The sequence below is a fragment of the Alosa pseudoharengus genome, unplaced genomic scaffold, assembly GCF_046254945.1.
Source record: "Alosa pseudoharengus isolate Yale_2024_CS ecotype anadromous, Long Island Sound unplaced genomic scaffold, YU_APseudo_1.1 YU_APseudo_1.1_scf_10, whole genome shotgun sequence".
Classification (NCBI taxonomy): Eukaryota; Metazoa; Chordata; class Actinopteri; order Clupeiformes; family Clupeidae; genus Alosa; species Alosa pseudoharengus.
In genome coordinates this window covers 24,078,044-24,102,619 of record NW_027468565.1, presented here as the reverse complement: position 1 = coordinate 24,102,619, position 24,576 = coordinate 24,078,044, and the positions used below count along the sequence as shown (strand labels likewise).

At 44.7% G+C, this 24,576-nt stretch overlaps 1 protein-coding gene across 2 annotated transcripts; it reads right to left on the bottom strand.

The window, feature by feature from the left end:
* Positions 1-917: 917 nt before the first annotated feature.
* On the bottom strand, positions 918-19,686 carry prdm11 (PR domain containing 11). 2 transcript variants are annotated; one of them, XM_076268120.1, is made up of 8 exons: positions 19,469-19,686; positions 18,515-18,656; positions 18,289-18,386; positions 17,013-17,272; positions 16,806-16,870; positions 10,948-11,135; positions 9,073-9,630; positions 918-7,003 (listed from the first exon to the last, which is right to left on the bottom strand). In XM_076268120.1, exons 2-8 carry the CDS (start codon positions 18,577-18,579, stop codon positions 4,842-4,844), a joined length of 3,396 nt encoding a protein of 1,131 aa, XP_076124235.1. In that variant the 5' UTR covers positions 18,580-18,656; positions 19,469-19,686; the 3' UTR covers positions 918-4,841. The 2 variants fall into 2 exon arrangements, with proteins under 2 accessions (XP_076124235.1, XP_076124244.1); XM_076268129.1 differs by lacking the exon at positions 9,073-9,630.
* Positions 19,687-24,576: the final 4,890 nt, after the last annotated feature.

Genomic DNA, 24,576 nt, shown 5'->3' with positions numbered 1-24,576 from the left:
ACTGTTGGGGTAGTAGTTATCGGACTGTTGGGGTAGTTCTCGGACTGTTATGATAGTTCTTAGACTGTTGTAATAGTTCTCGGACTGTTATGATAGTTCTTAGACTGTTGAGGTTGTTCTCAGACTGCTGTGTGGGCTGTCGGCCGGCGCTCATGATGCTTGGCAGAGCCAGAGGAGGCTGAGAGAATGACGTTCAGTCTGACATTTCCACAACAGAGAAAAAAAACAATGTGATGACAGAGTTGTGTGGTTCAGCCCATGAATTCCCCTGGCGATAAGGACACAAAACAGACGCCCAGCGAGCCAAAGCCGAACAAAGAGGCGTTCATGGCAGACACGCAGGAGAGGAGAGACTCAGCTCTTCCACACTGCATTTTCTAAAGGACTTAAAATGTAGAGGAACGTCCATCCGCACTTCCCCTCACTACACCTCCTCTTCATCACTATGCTTCTCTTCATCACGACACCTCTTCATCACTATGCTTCTCTTCACTACACCTCCTCTTCATCACTATGCTTCTCTTCACTACACCTCCTCTTCATCACTATGTTTCTCAGCTTCTCATCACTACACCTCCTCTTCATCACTATGCTTCTCAGCTTCTCATCACTACACATCCTCTTCATCACAACACCTCCTCACTTACACTCTTCACTACACCACTCTTCACTACACCTCCTTTTCATCACTATGCTTCTCATCACTACACCTCCTCTTCATCACAACACCTCCTCACTTACACTCTTCACTACACCACTCTTCACTACACCTCCTTTTCATCACTATGCTTGTCATCACTACACCTCCTCTTCATCACTTACACTTTTCACAACACCTCTTCTTAATCACTATGCTTCTGTTCACTACACCTCTTCATCACGAATGCATTCAGAAGGCAAGGAACAATACACACCAATAAAATACAAAAGGGTTTTATTAAAGCCTTATTTGAGTGATATATATTCAGAGTGGGTATAAAGAACATTTCCCCATCCAGTCAAGATCACACACATCCATGTCCACTTACAGTTCAGAGTTATGAAATTCCAGTGTTACATGATTTAAAACAGGTGCTCCAGACCAATGTGAATACAGTGAGAAGAATACAAATCTGAATGCACTATATAGTCTCTTGCCCATTCAGGGAAAGGTTCAATGTGAAAACCTGAAGCCATTTGTTCTGTGTAAGACTGCAATGGCCCACCACCTTTACTCCACCTGACCAGCTCCTCTCTTAAGTCAGGACGGTCATTTAGAAGTCTCATTCTGATGAAGTGTTCATATGAAGCCCCATCGAAACACTGAGTGGGTTCATGGATTTGTTTTGGCTCACTGTATGAGGACTTCTAAACATTCTGAAAAATTCACAATTTTTATGAAGTATGAAATAACAGGAAAAAAATAAATGTACCAATATTAAAAAACATAAATGCAATATGGTCACAACAAAGATCAGGCTATGATAAAGAAAATCAACAATGGACAGACATTTGATACAAATATAAGGAAAAGAAAAGGTGCAATATTATGGCAAAGCAGGAGGAAAGTAACCCACAAATGACGACGATCTGATCTGCCACTAAAGTTTCATTTCCAGCAACATTTAGAGTTCAAATGGCTTTACTGAACAGTCTGGCCCTCTGCGTGTCCTTATGTCAGGGTTAACCCTAGCCCTAACCCTAACGTTTAAAGCTTGACCACCTCCTCTGCCTCAGCCAGCCCGCTGCTGGGAGATGTCACTCAAGCAGCCTTTATCTCTCTCTCTCTCTCTCACACACACATCTCACACACACACACTAGTGGGTGGAGGAATGGCATCTTCCGAGGGTCTCAAAACTGTATCAAAAGAACAAGCTTATGTACTTGCTGGCATACCTCACTGTGAGGTAATAGTCTAGTCTAACCATCCAAAAGCATACCACATTAGCACCACACCACATCAGCATCAAACCATAACCACCAAACCATCGTTACCACCGTCACCACCAGACCACCAAAGAAGACTCTGCGTGACCCTATCTCAATATAGATATATATGACACACATTTACATATATACAGTGTTGGGCACATTAATAGGAAGTCTTCCACAGTTATAATTTTGCATAATGTTTCATAATTACAGAAATGTCCCATTGTCTTGGTTGTTCTCCAAATCTGTGTATTCCCAAATTCATTCTAGTATTTATCATAAAAAGCTGTTATTGGTAAAAGGAATAACCCAAACCCAAAACAAAAACCTTTCTCTTTGTATGTTTTACATGCAGCCAAAAAAGATTCACAGATCAGTGGACGATTGTCTTTGTTGTTTTAGCTTAATTTTTGTTATCTCTAAATGTTACAGTTTAGTGTTACATAACATTCAGTATTTCTTTAATATTTTGTTTTAAAGGAAGAAGAATGAAGAGTGAGGAATCACTAGGAATCATATCCATTCCATGACTCTGTAGGAATCACTAAGAATCATATCCATTCCATGACTCTGTAGGAATCACTAAGAATCATATCCATTCCATGACTCTGTATGATTCACTAAATATTATTTTCAATCAGAACGTATTTATAGCAGAAAGGTAAACTATTTTTGTGATATTGTATTGCTCTGTGGCAAAAACAACCAACACAATTGTTAACATTGAAACATTTCTATTAATTTGTCTAACACTGTCCTGCGGAATAGATCACGTGTATTATACAGAATCAAGCCCACCAGAGTGGCCAGATTCTCCATACAAGACAAACAAGATCAGTAAGGCAAAATGAAAATCAGTAAAAAAAATGAACATTTTAAAACCAAATGTGGTATGCCTTTGAATGGCGTTTAGCAGTTTGCATTAAAAACACAGTCACATTTTGGCCATCCAGCACAGAGCCCACCACCGCGCCATTGACAGTTGTCCCATTCATGGCGGATCAATCCATCAGACTGTTACAGCCGTGAAAGCCTGTGCACCATTCAATATAATGCTTTGCCAATGGGACAAAAAGACCTCCTTTGTGCATTATACCCTGCCATGTCCAACAGGCACACACACGCCACATGAGAACTGATCCCATTAACCCAACATTCACATTCATGTCACACACAGATACAACCAGCTTCACTCTATTTTGCTACATTCCATGAAGTCAACTTTAATTTTACTGACATTAAATCAACGTCTAATGATGTTTGGCATGACAATGATAGCATGACTAAACCAGAGAATTTTCCAACCCCCTCTGCTCAGTGCCTCTAGAAGAGAGAGCGTAAAAAACTCCACCAGCCCCTCTGCTCAGTGCCTCTAGAAGAGAGAGCGTAAAAAACTCCACCAGCCCCTCTGCTCAGTGCTTCTAGAAGAGAGAGCGTAAAAAACTCCATCAGCCCCTCTGCTCAGTGCCTCTAGAAGAGAGAGCGTAAAAAACTCCATCAGCCCCTCTGCTCAGTGCTTCTAGAAGAGAGAGCATAAAAAAACTCCATCAGCATCTCACTCTCTCATTTCCAGTGAAACTGGACTTTGGCAAATTAGGTGAGGCATTCCTGGCCTCCTGAGTGTTCCACCATCCGTACAGGACTGGATTTAGTGGAAAACACATAAAAATGCTCCGTCTTGGCTTCACTGTCTTCACTTTGCAAGACTAGCGCATTGCACAGGTGCAACACAGGCGAAATCACAACATTCTTTGGGAATTTTACAATCAGAAAAACAAGGGTGCCATACCACTCTGCATGTATGGCTGATGGACTATAATCATGACTCAAAATTGACATTTCAAAATGGAGATTTCAATGAGGTTGGTCATATGACAATAACGTCTGTAACGAAATGATACATTCCGCTGTATAAACCGCTAGCACAATCATACCGGTAACGTGGATGATAATATTATAATATAATAATAGCATACTAAGAATAATAATATAATAATAGCATACTAATAATGCCATACTAAGAATAATATACCAATTTCAACTTAACACACATAGTAGAAGACATGGCATTATAGTAATAGCATTTTGCTTTTTAACTCTTTTTGTCATGTTCAGCATTGGCATAAAGTTGCATACTTCATGGCTATTGGCACATTCCCATCTTTAAAGTTTTAACTGTAGATATTCAAACAAACAAACAAACAAACTGTTAAATGGACTTTACAAAACACTATTCATAATATACTTATTTAAATTAATTGTTTACGTTGTTAAAGGCTTTTTGTACTTAACATCAAGTTTTTGATTTTAACAAAATCATCTTGAAAAGCTATTGCATCATACTGTGTACTCAACAATGAAGTTTCAGCTACATGAAGTAAATGTAATTTGTACAAAACACATGAAGTAAATGTAATCTGTACAAAACCTGTCAACAACCAGCGATTCGATGCTTCTGTGCTCATTAGGTGCTGAAGAAGAGCACATTGTTTAAGTGGATCAACTCTGCGATTTTTCACCAAAGTGTGTGTGTACAATGACTGAACTGGCAAAAATCAAATGTTTTAACAATGCATAAAAAGGAACACTAGGATGGAACCACTATAAACAGGCTCAGAAGAGTAACGTTACTGTGAAACATTCAAACGCAAGATAACTAAGTATAATGGCATTCTTTGATATATCCATGTGTGCTAAGTGGATTGTCGCTCTTTGGGGTTGGACAAGATGTGCACATCATAGAGCTTAGCTTTACATGTGCTTGTCTCGGTTCATGAGGGGACAGATGACTGACAGGGCTCTTAGAGAGCCTCTGATCAGACCGTCTTAGCAGCATGGCCAGTTCCTCACCCTCTGGCCAATTACACACAGCTCTGATCAGTCTTTAACAATGGGATGGCTTTGGAACACAGTTCCTTACATCACACTCTCAGCAGTCCGGGTAAAAGTCAGCAGCCACCTCCACCCCCTGCAACAAGGCCTTCTGGTCGGAGGTGGACATCCTGCTCAGCATCTCGGCTGAGATGGAATAGCCGCTCCCCGACTTCTCCTCGAACCAGCTGTCGAGCGGGCGCTTGCCGTCGAAGCTGGCGATCGGCGGGCCGTTGACGGCGAGGGTGAGCAGGTCGTTGACGTTTTCTGGGGCGAGGCGGGAGCGGCTATTGCGGCGCAGCCTCTGCAGGGCGGCGCGGCCCTTATCACAGCAGGCGCTGGAGCACGGAAGCACGCGCACGATCTGCACCAGCCGGTGCAGCAGCGGGAAGCGCTGCCGGTAGCGGCACACGTGGCCCGCCACCTCCCGGAACCCGCTCATGCTGAAGTAGTCGGCCTTCAGGTCGCGCCACTCCACCACCAGGCTGCCGCGCGCATCCATGCGCTCATGAGGCGTCTTGCAGCCCACCGACGGGATCGTCTCCAGGTGGTCGAAGATCAGCTGGATCTCCTCCTCGCCAAAAGCCTGCAGGTCGTCCCTGCTGCGGGGCCAGGTGGACAGGTCCAGCACTCGGCAGGCCTGGACCACAGGGCGGCTCTGCGGGTCGAACCTCTGGGCCAGCACGCTCTGGCTCTTCTGGCAGATCTTCTCGCGGATGGACTGAAACTTGGCCTCGGCCACTCGCAGGTTCTTCAGGTCCACGCCGTTGAAGCTCTCGCGGAAGTTCTCCTCAAACTCCTGCAGGTACTCGCCAGGCACATCCACCAGCTGCCCGATCTCTTGGATGGCTTCCTCGATGCGGGCATCCACCTGAGACACCAGCAGGTGCTCCCCTTGGAAAACAAAGGCGAGGCGCGACAGCACGGCGATGATGTCCAGCAGAAAGTAGATGAGCTTGATGGACTGGTAGTCCATCAGGAACTGCAGCAGTGAAAGGGCGATAGCGGCGGAGTCCGCCCTCTGCGTCTGGCCGCTGATGTCCTTCAGGTGCGCCACTACCTCCAGGTAGTCTTTGATGAGCGCGTTGAGGACGTTGGGCTCACCGATGACCCAGCGCACGGCGCGGATGTCCCCCAGGAAGTGGGCCTCGTCGGCCAGCGTGGGCGCGGACGCCCGCAGCTCCAGCAGCATGCGCGGCGAGTAGCGGTAGAAGCTGAGCAGCTGCTTCAGGTTGCTCTCCAGCTCCTCCAGGCAGCACAGCTCCTTTCCGCTGATGCCGTCCAGCACCTCCACCTGCGGACGCTGCAGCATCACGGGCAGGCACAGCACCCACGGCGCCACCTTGCGCATGCCGATGTAGATGTTGGCTCGGAGGCTGGAGGAGACGTTCGCTCCGTCCATCCCCAGACCCACCAGCAGCTTCTCCTGCAGCCGGAGCCCCACCACGGAGAAGGCACGGTCCAGCGCCTGGACGTAGCCCTCCGCTCCGGCCCCTGCCAGCTGCTGCAGCGACAGGAACTCAGTGGCCGCGCCGCCCTCGCTGGTCAGGAACTGCACGTAGACGGCCACGGTGTCGGCCAGCTGGTCCTCATGCTGGCTGTCCATGATGACGCTGAGGAAGGGGGACAGACGCAGCCTCTCGGCCAGGTCCTCCTTAAAGGCGCGGGCGATGTGGTGGATGAGGATCTGACAGTCGCCCTCGTTCATGTACTGGTCCACCACCTTCAGCTCGCACTTCTTCAACAGCTCGGCCAGCGGCCGCAGGTCGGAGAAGGGCCGTCCCTCCACGGCCAGGTGGTAGGCGGCGTTGAAGAGCAGCATCATGTTGCGGCACATCTCCTCCGTCTTCTCGGGGTGCATGCGCAGCTTGTACAGCTGCAGACACTTCTTGTGCAGGTTGCTCTGGCTGTGCAGCTTGATGGTGTGGATCTTGAACTGCTTGGAGCCGATGATAAAAGCGGAGGTGCGTGACGACTGGACGGTGTACTGCCGGCACACGTGGCACCACATCTCGTTGAGCGTGGGCGAGTAACGCAGGAACCAGAACTTCTTCAGCCACTCTTGCTTGAAGCGCCGGATCCGCCGACCTGGTCCCGCTGGCAGCTTGGAGGCATCGTCAGCGGCAACCATGAGGTCGGCAGAGAGGGACTCATCAGCCGAGTCCACGTCCGGGTCCTCGTCCTCCAGCATCACTGGGCCAGGGGTCAGGACCTCTGCCACTGCCAACACACAAACACACACACACACACACACACACACACACACACACACACACACACACACACACACACACACACACACACACACACACACACACATAAACGCGCACACACACACACACACACACAGACACAAACAAAAAAAAACTCTTTCAAAGGTGCTTTTTAGAGCAAATATAAAGATATGACGTTACACAGTGATATTTCTGAGATGTACACACAAAAAAGAATGACAGTTGGTTATTGCTAGATTGACCTCATGCAAACGTCCGGAGCCCAAGCTCAAGGCTAATATGCAACCACCTAGCAGTTTTTTTAAAATAGAATGCACATAGATGTAATAAATAAATCCACAGCAGCCATGGAAACATGTTTAATTAGGCAGTTACAATAAACAAAGGATCAAGTTCATACAGTTTCAACATGACAACAAATAGATAAACAGTAAATATATCACAATCACTTAAAATATGTAAGCACTTAGGCATTTGCACTACACATGAGCTACAAACAATACCAATATCTGCACTGTCAATCGCAGCAATCTACCACCATACAGTACGACTTGACACCAGTGGGTTAATTAAATGTGAAAAAATTTGAACATACAGAAATGATCAGATTAAATTGAATATCACTAGAAAATATCATCCATTAATTATATAGGCCACCATTGCAACCGTCTGTGAAGCAGAGAAGAAATGAGGAAATGAGGTGAGCAGCTGACCAGTAGGCATAGGATGTAGTAGTGCTGGGCTTAGGGTGTAGTGTTGGGCGTAGGGTGTAGTGTTGGGCTTAGGGTGTAGTGTTGGGTGTAGGGTGTAGTGTTGGGCTTAGTTAGTGTTGGGCTTAGGGTGTAGAGGTGGGCTTAGTTAGTGTTGGTCTTAGAGTTTAGTGTTGGGTTTAGGGTGTAGTAGTGTCGGGCTTAGGGTATAGTGTTGGGTTTAGGGTGTAGTGTTGGGTTTAGGGTGTAGTGTTAGGTTTATGGTTTAGTGTTGGGCTTAGGGTGTAGTGTTGGGCTTAGGGTGTAGTGTTGGGCTTAGAGTTTAGTGTTGAGCTTAGGGTTTAGTGTTAGGCTTAGTATTGGGTTAGATTTTACTGTTGGTCTGAGTGTTGGGCTTGATTGGTCTTAATTTTGTGCTGGGTTAAGTGTTATATTTTGGGTTTAAGATTGGGTTCAGAATTGAGTGTTGGGTTGAGTGGTGGTCTTACCATTGAGTGTTAGTATTGGTGTTATGCCTAGGGTTGAGCGTGTTGAATCTTGGGCTTAATGTTCCTTTTAGTGAGAGGCTTAGATTTTTTGACTCAACTTAAATGTTGTGTTCAGTGATGGGTTGAGTGTTGAATGCAGTATTCTGTTGAATGTTGAAAGCAGTGTTCCAGTGAGTGTTGAATGCAGTGTTCTAGTGAGTGTTGAATGCAGTGTTCTATTGAGTGTTGAAAGCAGTGTTCTGTTGAGTGTTGAATGCAGTGTTCTATTGAGTGTTGAAAGCAGTGTTCTGTTGAGTGTTGAATGCAGTGTTCCATTGAGTGTTGAAAGCAGTGTTCCATTGAGTGTCGGGTTGAGTGTAGAGATGCACCAATCAGTCTATTTCAGTCCTCATAACGATACCTTGACTACCTTGACTGGGTATGGACTATTAGGTCCAGTGTTGAACAGTATGGTGTTGAGTGTTGGGTTAAGTGTTGGGTTGAGAGCTGACTGCAGTGTTGGGGTGAGTGTTGGATTGAGTGTTGGGCTGAGTGTTGAGCATTGAATGTTGATTAGAGTATGGTGCCGAGCGTTGGGTTAAATGTTGGGTTGAGTGTTGGGCTAATTGCTGTATTGAGTTTTAGGTTGAGTGTTGGGTTGATTGCTGGGTTAGGGTGTTGGGTTGATGGCTGGGTGTTGTGTTGATTGCTGGGTTGAGTTTTAGGTTGATTGCTGTGTTAGGGCGATGGATTGATTGTTGGGTTGAGTGTTGGGTAAATTGCTGGGTTGAGTGTTGGGTTAATTGTTTGATTGTTTGCTGGGTTAGGGTGTTGGGTTAATTGCTGGGTTGAGTGTTGGGCCTCGGCCGGCTGCTTACCTGTCAGTTCGTCCCCACAGTGAGGCTCAGGTAAGGTTGTTGGCTCCTCCCTCTCCTCCCCCCTCAGTCGCTGTAGCTCCGCCTCCAACTCGCAAATCCGCAGCCTCAGCTTGACGCAGTTCGGGCAGAAGGAGGTGGTGGCGTCGCCCACTTCCTCCCCCTCCTCCCTCTTCAGCGCGCTCAGGTCAAACTGCCCCTTCCCCAGCTCCAGGAGGGTGGGGCCATCCTTGCAGTCCTGCTCTAGCGGTGGCAGGGCGGTGCTGATGGGCGTGCGGAGGTGGCCGCGGGTCCTCCTCAGGGTGAAGGCGCTGTTCAGGGGGTTCTCCTGGCTCTGCGAGGCCTCCAGAGACGCCTCCAGCACGTCTTTGAAGATGAGGTCGATCTTCTTCTTCTTGGCCTGAGGCGGCCCGTCCCCTTCCTCCGCACTGGGCTTCAGTGGACCCCTGCGGCCATGCAGCGCCGACCTCAGTACTGGCCCTTTGGTGTCGCCTGGGTTCGGAGCTGTAGGACTTTTGGTATCGTCTGGGTTTGGAACGGCCTCCTCAGATTTCACAGCTCCTGCACAATTAGAGGGATATGATGTTTATGAATAATCCTGAGCAAAGACAAGTACTCTTAAATGCATCTTGTACATATGCATCTCTGCTTACATAGAAACAAACAAAAATGATGAATTTGCTGACAAAGTTTGATAATGGGACAACTGAGAACACTCACCTTCATCTCCATTCTCAGGAACATTTCTTCTGGGAAATGCTAATGTCGCTGATTTAAATGTAAACTGTCCAGCTAAGCGGCAATTTAAGAACTAGGGTGAAATAATTATGGAACTAGATTAACAACGTCAAATGGAACGGTCTGAAAGCGAGGGATTATTACATAGCTTGACTGCAGGGGGCAGTATTGTGTTTCACAGCGACATATTTTAATATGAACCATTTGCATTTTACAGAATCTCTGTATGCTTCACTGATCTTCCAGATGCCCGACTGTGAGCACGTTTCACCCCTAGCCTTAAACAGAACTCGGGCTAGGGTTGTTAATCGGAGGAGTTTTAAGATAGACAGAGTTTGACTTCTTGTAGCGCTGTGCATATCTGGCTAAACATGATTCATACATATTATATTTGTCTGTAGGGACCCTCTCCACATTGGCACCGAAAAGTAAGGCTATTCTGAGCCTTGTGGTTTGAAAATATTGATTTATTTTGAAGTGGCTCCATGCCCGTTGCAACAAGCCAGAAGCCATTTCGTTGCTAATGTGAACAATGCATCTAACTCCTCCGATTAACATAATTTTGCTCCCAAGCGAAAATGTGAACTTGTATTCATCCATAAATAGACCCTAGGTTGTGTTTACACTGAACTATTCCTTTAACTGTTAAGTAAAACATTCGCGAGAACCAGAGAGGGTTGGCTGAGATGACCAAGGCAGTCAGCTTGTGCCCCAGACTGGCTCAACACCACTACGCAGGCATCGAGACATGCAGTGGGAGGCAGACCAGAGTCCATGGGACACTTACAGACAAGACAACGTGCTGATATCCACAATGCACAGTTCACAGAATCACAGTCTTGACTATACAACAAACTTAATGGACTCATAGTGTAATACACACAGCAGCATGTACCAACACCTCTGTTGAATTCATTCAGAAATGCAGACGCAAACATTCAGTTAAGGCATCAAAACACAACTGGTGTGCAGTTTGTCAGTACTAATGCTAACGTCCGACAGCTAAAGATGAAACTCGCACACAAGTGTATATGAGGTCACTGTCACAGACAAACAGCTAAAGATGAAACACCCACAAGTGTATCTTCTTATCATGTTCACAGAGACGCTCGGCACAGAGGTGCGGAGGTGCTCTCTCACCTGAGTCCAGGTTGTGGATGATGCGGTCCTGTGAGATGTCCTGCAGCCTCCTCAGGTAGTCTTCACTGTACCACACTCGCAGGCGCTCCCCGGACGCCAGTCGGCGGCACACACGGAAGTAGATGTGCTCCCCATGCTGGAAGGCACTCAGATTCCGTTCAGAGCCGTCCGATGAGCTCCGCACGAACCTGCCGCCCGTAGGCCAGGGCAGAGCAGGATGTCAAAACTACGTATGTAGTAGAGAGAGCAGTGTGTACGTAGTGAGCAGTGTGTATGTAGAGAGCAGTGTGTGTGTAGAGAGCAGTGTGTGTGTAGAGAGAGCAGTGTGTGTGTAGAGAGCAGTGTGTGTAGAGAGAGCAGTGTGTGTGTAGAGAGCAGTGTGTATGTAGAGAGCAGTGTGTGTGTAGAGAGCAGTGTGTGTGTAGAGAGAGCAGTGTGTGTGTAGAGAGCAGTGTGTGTGTAGAGAGCAGTCAGTCCCTCCAGGAATTCACGATGTTGCGATCGCAACAATTAACGCAAATTCAGCAAATCCTCGTGAATTCTGGGCGACCTCGCAATTTTGTCCAAACACTGCAACTTTTTCGCAAATTTGACCAATCATCATGGTTTCCCCGTGAAATTTCACCTACCACAACAGCCCCAACAGTCAGATGCCACACTCACTTCTGTAGACACCAGAGACTGCACTATAACTTCACTCCTCTGCAGTTTTGATGACAATAAATAGAAGGCTAACGTTAATGATCTGCTTTACTTGCATCTGTCATCTCAACCTAGTGTTGCTAACCTGCCTAGGCTATGAAAGTAAGTTAATTAAGGCCTACTCGGTTTACTGACATTTGAGTAGGCTACAATATGCAACCCATTGTCAAACGTTTACACCTGGAGATGTCCTTTCAGCTCGTGTCATGTTTGCTTGTGGGCTCAGTTTGTGTAGTGCTACCAAAATCATAGAAATTAATCCAAGAATGATTTCATACAAGTTATTTTTTAACACTTATTTTAACTAATGACATAGAAAACACCCCGAATTCCATCCACATATCGTAATGCACTATGCAAAAAGTTATTTCCAGTCGTAGCCGAACACAGTGAGATGCAATCGTTCCAATCCACTTAGAAATGTTATTCCGCTAGTCTCACGTCCTTAAAGGAACACGCCACCCAATGTCAGTAGTAATATATGTTCTTACCTTAACTTTCACGAGTTGAGTCATACCTCTCCCGTGTCCGTACGTGCACTCAAACGCTCTGGTGCGCGGCTGGACTGTGTTAGCATGTTGCTATGCTAGCGGGCTTTGACGGCAACTAAGCGTAGAAGTAATCAAAAACATCCACGTTTTACCGACTTAAATACAGTTGCACGAGTAGTTGATAGAAATGCTACGGCCACGCAACGTGAAACGTGGCGATTTTCCAAGCGAATAAACCGGAGAACTACAATGTGTGGCGCAATAGCACTTGGGAGTACTTCGACCTAGCGTAGTAGTATTGTTAACACCTAATTGTAGATCCTATCCACCACAGAGTTTAGAATCCATGCTGGACTCAGCCTCTCCCTCCCCTCTGAGCGAGAGAGAGGCACACACACTAGAGATGCGCTGATGGGCTATTATTTCAACCATAACTGCATAGCAAAACTTATCATCCAGCAGCCATCCATCAACACCAAAGTTTTTTGACCAATTTTCGAAACGGCACCCGCCCACCATCCGCTGGTTGTTTTAATGTAGGCTATATGGGTGATGCAGCGCTGCTGACGTGAGGCTAGAAAGCCCTTGCCTGTTCTAGGAAGACTGATCCAATGCAGCAAATATATTAAAAGGCTAAAGTCGTACATTGGCTATGTTGTAGCCTATCCCCAGAATATCAGCAGCAAACTCAGTCTCTGTCTCGCAAAACAGTCTCCAAATAAAACGCACATCGGCCTGTTGCCTTTTCTCCCAGCTTGTGAAAATATATCGTCCAAAATGCTTGATTGCATTGCATTCTCCACATTTTTAGCTACATTTTCATGTACCACATCAGCATTTTTGTTCAGTGAATCTTTTGTAAATTGCTTTACAATTACCGTCGGGCCTATAGGCCTATTGCCTGGCTTGCCTCAGCTTCGGTCACGTCCTTTTACAATGTTATCATTGTAATAAAAAACGCAATTTGCCACATAATTTCAACATGCTCCTGGCCTACTAATTAATGCCTATTGTACTTTATTTTTTGCAAAAAGAAAGAAATCCTTGATAAAATAACAAGTCATTCACATTATAGGCTACTTTACACACTGTTATGTCAGGGTGACTGAAAGCCTGTTCTGAAGACTCCCATTCATTTTGACTGCACGAGCGCGTCTTTTTCAGACAGACAGCGCAATTCATTTTAAAGCAATTTACAAAAGATTCACTGAACAAAAATGCTGATGTGGTACATGAAAATTTAGCTAAAAATGTGGAGAATGCAATGCAATCAAGCATTTTGGACGATATATTGTCACAAGCTGGCAGTATAAGCAACAGGCCGATGTGAGTTTTATTTGGAGACTGTTTTGCGAGACAGAGACTGAGTTTGCTGCTGATATTCTGGGGATACAACATAGCCAATGTACGACTTTAGCCTTTTAATATATTTGTTTATTGGATCAGTCTTCCTAGAACAGGCAAGGGCTTTCTAGCCTCACGTCAGCAGCGCTGCATCACCCATATAGCCTACATTAAAACAACCAGCGGATGGTGCGGGTGCCGTTTCGAAGATTGGTCAAAAAACTTTGGTGTTGATGGATGGCTGATGGATGATAAGTTTTGCTATGCATATGGTTGAAATAATAGCCCATCAGCGCATCTCTAGTGTGTGTGCCTCTCTCTCGCTCAGAGGGGAGGGAGAGGCTGAGGGTCGATCCAGCATGGATTCTAAACTCTGTGGTGGATAGGATCTACAATTAGGTGTTAACAATACTACTACGCTAGGTCGAAGTACTCCCAAGTGCTATTGCGCCACACATTGTAGTTCTCCGGTTTATTCGCTTGGAAAATCGCCACGTTTCACGTTGCGTGGCCGTAGCATTTCTATCAACTACTCGTGCAACTGTATTTAAGTCGGTAAAACGTGGATGTTTTTGATTACTTCTACGCTTAGTTGCCGTCAAAGCCCGCTAGCATAGCAACATGCTAACACAGTCCAGCCGCGCACCAGAGCGTTTGAGTGCACGTACGGACATGGGAGAGGTATGACTCAACTCGTGAAAGTTAAGGTAAGAACATATATTACTACTGACATTGGGTGGCGTGTTCCTTTAAAGTGGCAGGCAGTCAATTAGACTTACACACCACCAATGTAATAACATTAAAGAAAAGTGTAGTCTAATAGTTTAAAATAAATATGAAACTAGATGTACCGCAGAGCGGTACAAAATATGACCGCCGCCCAGTCCAGCACATTTTTTTTCACAAAAATAAATCACGCTGAAAGGCCTATATGATTCTAACTGTCTCACTAAATTGCATTATCCACACTCAATTCTCACTGATATCTGCTAGACAACAAGTACCAAAACATGATTAGTTCATAGATTTCACATGTAAAATTCATTTTATACAATCCCACCTCCATCTTTCCTGTTCATAATTCTGAGAAATTCTTGAATTGTGTGCATGTGTGCATGTACATGTTTATGTTATGTGTGTGTGTGTGTGTGTGTGTGTGTGTGTGTGTGTGTGTGTGTGCGTGCTTGTGTGTGTGCCTGCGTATGTGCCTGTGCATGCAAGCGTACATATGTCTACTGTGTGAGTATGTGTCATACGTATGATTACTATGAATGTATGTGTGTGTGTGTGTATCTGTTTGTGCACATGTGTGCACATGAAATGGGTTAACATGACCCCTGGAGGCAAACATACGGAAAAAAATGGTCATCCTAGTCCCTACAGTTCTCAAGATATTCACAGAGAACTGTGTCTGCCCTACCCTCCTTTCGGGGGGGGGGGGGGGGTCCAGTCCAGCGGGGGGGCTACAGATCAAAACGAAAAATGACGGTTCCATGCTATCCATGTGGGGTTACATGCCCACCAAGTTTTGTGTACCCCGGTCTTTCAGTGTCCCGGGAATCCTTGTTGGTGTACGTCACTAAATGTACACATACATTATTTTATTGTAAGGCCCCCCATGAACGAAAGTACACAAAACTTGGCATGCATTCGGAGGGTGTCATAATGATCCTACACTTTTAATTTCGTGCAGTTTTGACCTTGTCAGCCAGAGATATTGTGATGAAAACACCTAATTTTTTGCTTTTTAATTTTTAACTAGGTGGCGCTATACATGAAATAAGTGGTAATGGGATGGGTTGACATGCCCCCTTAAGACCAACATACATAAAAAAGGTGGACCTCCTAGGCCCTACGGTTCTCGAGATATTCACAGAAAACTGTCTCCGGCCACCTACAGGCCAGTTGGTGTATAGTAACATAAATTAATTTATTGTGTGGCCCCCCATGAACGGAATTCCACGAAACTTGGCGTGCATACAGAGGGTGTCATAATGATCCGACACTTCCAATTTGTGCAGTTTTGACTATGTTAGGTCACAGATACCTGCGATTACAACACCTAATTTTTACTTTTTTGTGTTTAACTAGGTGGCGCTATACATGAAATGAGTGGTTATGGAATGGGTTGACATGGCCCCTTGAGATCAACATACAAAAAAAAAATGGTCCTCCTAAACCCTACGGTTCTCGAGATATTCACAGAAAACTGTGTCTGCCCTACCCTCCTTTCGGGGGGTCCAGTCCAGCGGGGGGGCTACAGATCAAAACGAAAAACGATGGTTCCATGCTATCCATGTGGGGTTACATGCCCACCAAGTTTCGTGTACCCCGGTCTTTCAGTGTCCCGGGAATCATTGACGGAAATTTGGGCATGCGAAAAAGAAGAAAAAAAAAAAAAAATCTGCCTAAACCTATATGACCGCGGCTTCGCTGCGCGGCGGTCATAATTAGTAGATACTTAGTTGGTTATTAGTAATTATGTGCTTAATATGAATTACAACATATATGAATGTATTGAAACATATGACATGATGCCATCTCTTTAGGGGGCTGTCTTTTTTGGACAGTTCTACGAAAGGATTTTCTGTAACCCTTACTATTTACCTTTACTTATACTTTTTAATAAGCATCAAGATGATCAGTGTAATTTTGGTGTTACTACCCTCAATTAAAAAATAATTAAAAAAAAAATCGCAACTATTTTTGCAATTTTCACTTCCTCTTGCAATTTCTTCGCAACAAACAGCTGAAAACACCGCAACTTCCATCGCAATTTTTTTTAAAAGTTGTCGCGAAATCAGGCATTTTAGATCGCAACAATCTCAAAAAATCCTCGCGAAATCCTGGAGGGACTGAGCAGTGTGTGTGTAGAGAGCAGTGTGTGTGTAGAGAGTAGTGTGTACGTAGTGAGCAGTGTGTGTGTAGAGAGAGCAGTGTGTGTGTGTAGAGAGCAGTGTGTGTGTAGACAGAGCAGTGTGTGTGTAGAGTGCAGTGTGTGTGTGTAGATAGCAGTGTGTGTGTACAGAGAGCAGTGTGTGTGTGGAGAGTAGTGTGTACGTAGTGAGCAGTGTGTTTGTGTAGAGAGAGCAGTGTGTGTGTGGAGAGTAGTGTGTACTGTACGTAGTGAGCAGTGTGTGTGTAGAGAGCAGTGTGTGTGTGTGTAGAGAGCAGTGTGTGTGTAGAGACATTACATCAACATTAATCCCTACACTCATGATTGGTGTCCAGAGTAGACACATACACACACAGAGACACAAACACCCCCCCCCCACACACACACACACAGACACAGATACACACACACACACACATACATACCTCATCCAGTTGGCTTTAGACTCATCACTGCCATCGATGCATTTGTATGTGTTCTTGTCGACGATCTGCAAAGAAAACCTGATATTGTAGTTCATCTTGCCCAAAACCCAATGACAACTATAGTTTTTATGAATATAAAAATGATTTCTGTAATCCACATGCATATTTTATGTTTCCCCTGATCCACAAGCCCAACCCTGCACCTACCACCCAGGAGAAGGAGCTGGATGACTGGTCGTGGGACACCATCTCTCCCTGGTAGGGGCCGAACAGTGCCCCCTTGGGGATGTCCTCGTCTACGCAGCACACGTCCACCTCGCCCTCCTCCTGCACCAGCACTATACCTGAGGGCACAGTGAGCGAGGCGCGGCCACACACACCCACGTCCACCGGTGTGTCCGGCACAAACACGGGCGGGCCATGGGACGGACACTCCTCCAGAAAGAACTCCTTACACTCTTCACAGACTACACACACACATACACAGACACATATACACACACAGAATTAACTGGATCCTGTTCAACAGTGAACTACACCACCTGGCCAAAATAGAAAAGAACACTAATATTTAATTTGCAGACTTTTCAACATGATTAAATCAAATGAAACCAGATGACCACCTGAATAAACTGAATGACTCGTTTCATCCAGTCTATTGGTCCCTGACGGCACAAGCATATTCCAGGATGAATTTCAGAATTAATATGGCGGAAATTATGGAAAAGTGGTTGAGGGAGTATGAGGAATCATCTTTATACATAAATTGGCCACCACAGACTCCCAACCATTTAAAGTCTTTTGGATGGGCAGGACAAGTGGCTGTTGTTGAAAATCCTGTCACCAGTAGAAGATCTTGGTAAAAAGTGAATGCAACTCTAGATGGACATAATTGATGTGATGTTGCATAAGATTGTCAAAACAATGGTAATGCAAATAAATGCTGTAATCAAAACTAAAGGTAGCACAATTAAAGGGACACCAGGCAAGCCTGATGCTTTTTCTCTACGAAACTCCCCCTCGCTCGGTCTGAAGCTCTGTTCCTTTTCTTTGCATCTTCCGTCAAGGGTTTTCGCTGCTTCTTCGCCGGCTCTGCTGTTATACACACGTTTGCAACAATCACTAGCGTTTCGTTAGCCTGCCTCTGTGCTGTGGATGCAGGATGTAAACTGATCCTGCTTCGGTCGGCGGGTACGATACACTGAATTTGCAAGCGGGATATTCTTCCTACAGGCAGTAGGGGCGGGCGAGAGAGTCTTCATTTGCCCTGTAATGAGTCATTTAACCATATACCGACCTATGAAGATGAGTAATTAACACTAAAACGTTGCCTGGTGTCCCTTTAAATACTAGATCATCTGACTTTTTTGGCCAGGCAGTCTACATTCAGTGTACATGGAGATTTAGATTGATTGATTGTAACTGGTGGGCCATAGTCTGTAAAGAGAAGTGGACTAGATTCAGTGTATAAGGGGCTTCTTACACCAGAAATCTGCCCCCTGCTGGTGGTCTGAGGTGCAGCACTCATGGTCCACTTTCAGCCTCTTGCTTGGTTCCTCTGCCGGCTTGTCTGTGATGTTGCTGTGGGGGGAAAAAAAACACTGGCTGCAACACATCAAGCACAAAATAACTTTAACCGCTCACATAATGTCTTCATCAAACCCTCTTCACTGACAGGTGACACATGACCCTACATGCAATATCCTCACCTCGCGCTGCAGTCCCGGTGTTTCTCTGGAGACGGTTGAGTGCTGAAGGAGTGGGTGTCAGCCATGTTGGGATGCCCTGGGCCACTCAAACCATTGTCTCAGCTGGGGGGGTAACCTAGAGTGAGCATCTCTCGCTTTGCCTCTAAGACACATACACACACACACACACACACAGAGAGAGTCATAAACAAGACTAACATACTGTCCATGTCCCTGACACTAACACTAGTTGGGAGATATCTAAGTAATACTTTTGAATGGAAAGGTAAAGTTGAGTAGATCTCAACCTTGACCTAAATCTAATAGCTCAAACGATTAGGTTTTTCCCACAAAACATATTTTTGGATATAGAAATTCACCTAGGTCTGCTCTGTTCCTAACATGCACAGAAGGAGTTTTACATATTTTAGTGCTGTGGCGTTGTCCACAATGCAACGTCAGCGTATTTCAGTGACTTCACTGTTACAATCGTATTTTGGCATGAAACGTCGATATGATATTTAGCTCTACAGCCTAGCTGCCCTGTCCCCTTCTGAACTGTCGCGCGGCGCGATGTTGCTGACGCTCCAGAAAACCCCGACATCCAAAATATTTGGTCTGCAAAACTGAATCACGATTGGTTCTTCTTATCATAAACTAGTCTGTGATTGGTTCTTATTACCGTCACTCAGACCAGACTGTATATTACATTGACGACAAGCTCGAAGCGAAACAAATGGGGCAACAATGATCCTAAAAAGCAAACTTGCATTTCGCCTCGAAAGTTTGTTGTTGCTGCGAAACAATCAGCAAACTCCGCAATGGGTATGGATCTCTCAGGAGTGCTAATGAGCCACTGACAACTGTGCGTCAACGCAATATTTCTTCGATTCCAGACTGCAGGCAATTGGCAATTTGCCTAACGCTTTCGGAAGCCATTTTCATTGGCCACATTGGCTAGTAAGACGAGCTCACCTTCTGTCGAGTCCGCAGTCCGTCGGGGGGTCTGTGCAGGACTTTCTAATGCACGACCCTAGAGCTTTGCGCTCGGTCAATCCCGTCGCAGACGCAGTGGCAATGTTTGCTTTTACTAGTCCTGGGCGATGTAAAGTTTATCATTTCACATTATTGTAACGAGTCAGCTGCTTCTCTCTGCTTTGACCACCATCTTTTTATTACAGGAAATGACATGGAAAACGGAAGAAAGCAACTTGAGTGTACAACCGCGGACTTATGATAGATGGAGAATAAATTCAGCTTGCCCCCCCCCCCCCCCCCATCTCAATGTTTAACTGGTTTTGCAAGGCTATATAGCTGACAGGTATCACGTAAGCAGCAACTCGAAAGATAGTCATAAACTTGGGCTGCAGGATAGTCAGTCGAGTTCACCCTTACCTAAGCGGCTGTAAAAAAGACGCTCTTTTTAAACTCAACTTTAGAAACCGACATGTCTCGCTGTGGTAGAAAAAGTGGGCAAATCCAGGTGACCGAATGCTTTTGCGTAAGCAGGAAATGTAGAGGACAATTAAACTCCTTTATGGAGGGTTAGTTCTGTAGACTACCTACACAGGTGTGGTCTCAGACTAGAACTAGAGTGTTCAATGTGTTCAAAGAGAATAGTGTTCTATATGTTTTTATAGAAGTGTTCTAAATGAGTTCTAAGAGAAACGCAGCAGGCCCAAAAAATTACAACAAAAACAAACAGGCTTCATTTTAACAATTTATTAACAAAATGATAAAATAAATAAATACAAATTGATCAAATGCTCCTAATATCAACTTCTTCCCACGTTCCCTACAGTATCTTCTAAATACTGCATACAAATAACTTATCACAGAGAAGGCTCAAAACAGGAGAGGTAAGAAACCCAGCGGTTCACTCACAATGTCAGGCCAATGCAAAACAAAAACAAGAAGATCTGTAACAGAAACAAGTCAAAAAATAATCACACTTCTTATCTCTTTAAAATCATCATGAAAAAATACAAACAATTTTACAAATATTCAGATTGTGTAATAAACAATGTACACGTAGTTCAGCACACCAGGTGAGCCATGTTTTGTAATTCATATCGCTACTATGCATCCCCATCTGTGTGGAAACAAAGTGGAAGTTTTCAGAATTTTTTTTTCTTTTTTTGCACACTTTACATGAAAAGTCAATTGTGTGTACTGCAGACGAGGTAACACACGCTCTCAGGTGGACAACAGTGGGGACGTCAACAGTATTACAACAATATCAGATGAAATGCATCAAGAATACCAGAAGGCCACAAGAATGACATACATGGAAGTAAAAACAGAGGATGTGGAATGTAGTTCGATATGCCATTTTAAAAAAGAAATAAAGACATGTAATGCACTGGCTAGGGGACGGGCTGCCCATACCAGCACGCCGGAGAGGAAACACCCAGGAAACTACAACAGCTCCACCTCAGGGATGCGCCCCACCCCCACCCCCAGCACTCCTGCCTGCCCCAACTGAGGTGAACCCTTCACTTTTCACCAGACAAAGGCTGGAAAAGACAAGCATACAATTGACAGTGCCTCAGGAAGTCAATTGATATGTATTTAAAATTATTTTTTTTTAAAAAAGGGCAAAAAATAGCAAAAAAAATAAAATTAAAATAAAAAGAAATGCACATTAGCGATCTCTTTGGGTATACTGGAGTCATGACAAATTCAATGTTAAATGGAATGCGTGGCTGTTTTTCTTTTAAAAATTTTAAAAACACAACAAATGCACTCAACAACACCGTACTCAAGAACCCCCACCCAACTGGCCCCCAGCACATTTACATCAGCATTCAGCTCGAAGCATCAGCCAAGGTAGCCTCCCCTCAGAGTCAGGGACCGGCTACCTCCACCCATAGTCTCTGGCTTTCAGGCTAGTCCATTGCAGCTCTGCAGGAGCGTCTGGGACTGGGGTCACACTTCCCAGCCTTGTGGTTCCACAGATGCAATGTCTGAAGTTTTATTTGTTCATTTTAAAAATCATAATGCTCTGGGGGAGATGCAAGTCTGTTGTCAACATTTCAGAATTGGCATTACACTGCCAGAATGTGTACAGAAAATAATAAAATGACAATTTTGCATAAAGCTTTACAAACACAAAGTAAAATGCATATCCAAAACAAAGAAACCTGAAAACAATTCTATAAAACACTTGCATAAAAAGGCATGCTCTCAGAGTTCCTGATTGGACAGATGATGTCCCAGGTAGAACAGGTTTATCCAATCAATAAGCAGTCTCATTTGATCCTTCCAAGCCTGAACTTAGTTCACCTGATTCCAAATCAAAGTCACTCCAAAAGAATGTGCAAGTAAAGAGCGTGGAGATGAAGGCTGATGCAGGAGCACTGATATGTTCTGAACCACAGAGACTCCACAGACTGCGGGTGTGGAGGGTTGGGGTCTCAGCTCTAGGGTCCTGAGGATGAGATGGAATCAAACTCCCTGATTTAAGTCTACATCACGGATGGGCAACGCTTCCAAGGGAGACAAACTAAAATACCTGGGGTATAAAAAGTGCGTAAAATGAAGGTAAATATCTACATGAATTAGTGGTTTCCACTTTCAAAAATGTTCACACTTGAGTTTTGATCTTGCAAATTGGAGAGATGGTGGCTTAAGTTAAGCACCTCTGTCACATTCACCTTCACACTAGCCACAGGTTAAGACTCTTAAGCCATCTCAGTTGTGTAAAGTTTGGACAATATCTCACCATGGATAAAAACAACTTAAGGCAGTTTCAATGAACTCAAACCAAACCCCTAACAATACAACTACACCTCCACTGTAGAACTCCTAATGAAAGCGTCCATTGCTTGTCCACACGCTGATGTGTGAACCTGCTGTTGTGCTTTAAGGTCTCCACTCCACTGACTGACGGTTTCAGGGGATGCCGGGTGTCAGAGCTGTTAAGAGAAGCAGTGATGACGGTCACAGTGCAGCTGGAAAAAACAAAGGAGCGAGGAAAGGCACTCTGGGTACCTAAACATGGAATAAGATCTTCCAAGTGAGAACATGAGGGTTCCTCCTGGTTAGAACGTGAGGGTTCAGAAGGGCGGAGTGGGCCAACAGAACACTTGATTGGACATGAGAGAGCCTTGTATCAGGCCAACGTGTGTTTGAGATGAAGATATGTCATTTCACAGTAATGAACTTGCAGGTGTGCAGCCACTCAGTCACCTGCCATCACACACTCAACACTAACGACCACTTAACAGCACAACTCTCCAGTCAAAGGGTCTGACCAGATTCAGACAACTAAACCAATGGTCCTACCACACAGACTTGACAAATATCTAAATTTCAATTGGTTTCATCTCTTAGTAATGCTTTTAATTGTGCAATTAAGAACCTGTTTCAAATAGTATTTTGAGACCACTGTTGGCCATCATTGGGTCCCTACTTCTCTCTTGATCAAATATTTTCTTTTTAGATATGTTAATTGGTCATGAATTAATGTAAACATGATACACATCATCAGCTGTGCAGTGACAAAAATAAATCCACAAGTTGTCAAATCAGGATGCTGACAAAAATTACCTACTTCTGACACAACTACTAGATAGGGATGTTGTTGAGTTTAAGTGCTTGGGGGGGAATCATCAGACATCTTGAGAGATGTCCAAATTTTGTAATAAAAGGATCAGCCAATCCCAGACCAAGGGCCTCAAAGTCTGATATTTATCAATCTATTTCTAGTAATTCATGACTAATGTTGACATGACATCATTCTGTGGGGAAATCTTCTTCAGAGATCAGTTGTGGGGGCAGAAGGAGAGGGGAGGGTTCATAAACTCATACTACAGAGCAGAGCAGGTCTGTTCTCTGCACACTTAACTAGGTCAAACGTCAGGGGCAGACTGATGTCAGGACTAGCGTCAGGAGCAGACCGATGTCAGGACTAGTGTCAGGAGCAGAATAACGCCAGGACTAGCGCTGTGAGCAGACTAACATGAGACATAACGTCAGGACTAGCGTCAGGAGCAGACTAATGTCAGGTGCACTCTCCACACACTGCAGTAGTCAGGACTAAAGTACGGAGGATTTTCTGTATAGGGGACTAAATCAGGGCCAACATCAGGACTATTTCCTGTATGGTGGACTAATGTCAGCATCATCATTGGGAATATTTTCTGCATTGTGGATTAATGTCAGCACAAACATCCGTCATTTTTTCTGCACATGGGACTAAAGTCAGGAGTATTTTCTGCACATGGGACTAGAGTCAGAAGTATTTTCTGCATGTGGGACTGAAGTCAGGAGTATTTTCTGCATGTGGGCTATTGCCAGATGTATTTTCTGCATCCAGGGACTAATGTCGGGACAAGGCCTCTCACCTCTTTAAGGGCATGGAGGATATCTTGGCAAGCTCAGAACAAGTTATAAAAATGACAAACAGGTCCACTCAGACACATACACACTTGAAGCAAAAGCCATAACAAAGAAAATGTTCAAGTGTGTCTGAGATCTCCCTCTCACCAACTATTTTTCGGACAAGCTTGTGCTTTAGTTTCAAAGATTGTTGCAATATTTGCCCCCCTTCTTCTACCATCAAAATTTCCATCAAATAAGACAGAAATTTGGAAAGCACATTTGTTGTTAGCAATGACAGTGCAACATTCACACGCATTTAAATGGGGATTCCTATTGACTGACCTGGTCCTTAGAAAAGAACATGTCCCTTTTACACTCGGATACAAAAATATTTGGCAGTTCAGAAACCAGCGAAGCCTTCTTCTGAGGCCTGATCTCGAGGCCTCCAGTAGACCAGCCTGCAGAAACTATACCAGTCAACACCTTTCAAAATAAATGACTTATCTAACAGAAAAAAAAGCACTTGTATTTCTGAAGACTAGGAAGACCTGCATATTTTTCCACCTCTATGTAAAAAAGAAATACTCCCCAGAAATGGACAAGGTGTCATATTTTGACAGATTGACACTGCAAAGCTTGCAACTGTTCACATTTAGCGCTCAGGACTGACACACCAATTCACACACAACACATTTTCACTACACAGGACCAACACCATATTGTTTGTTTTCCTTTTTTCCTTTCTTTAAAAAAAAAAA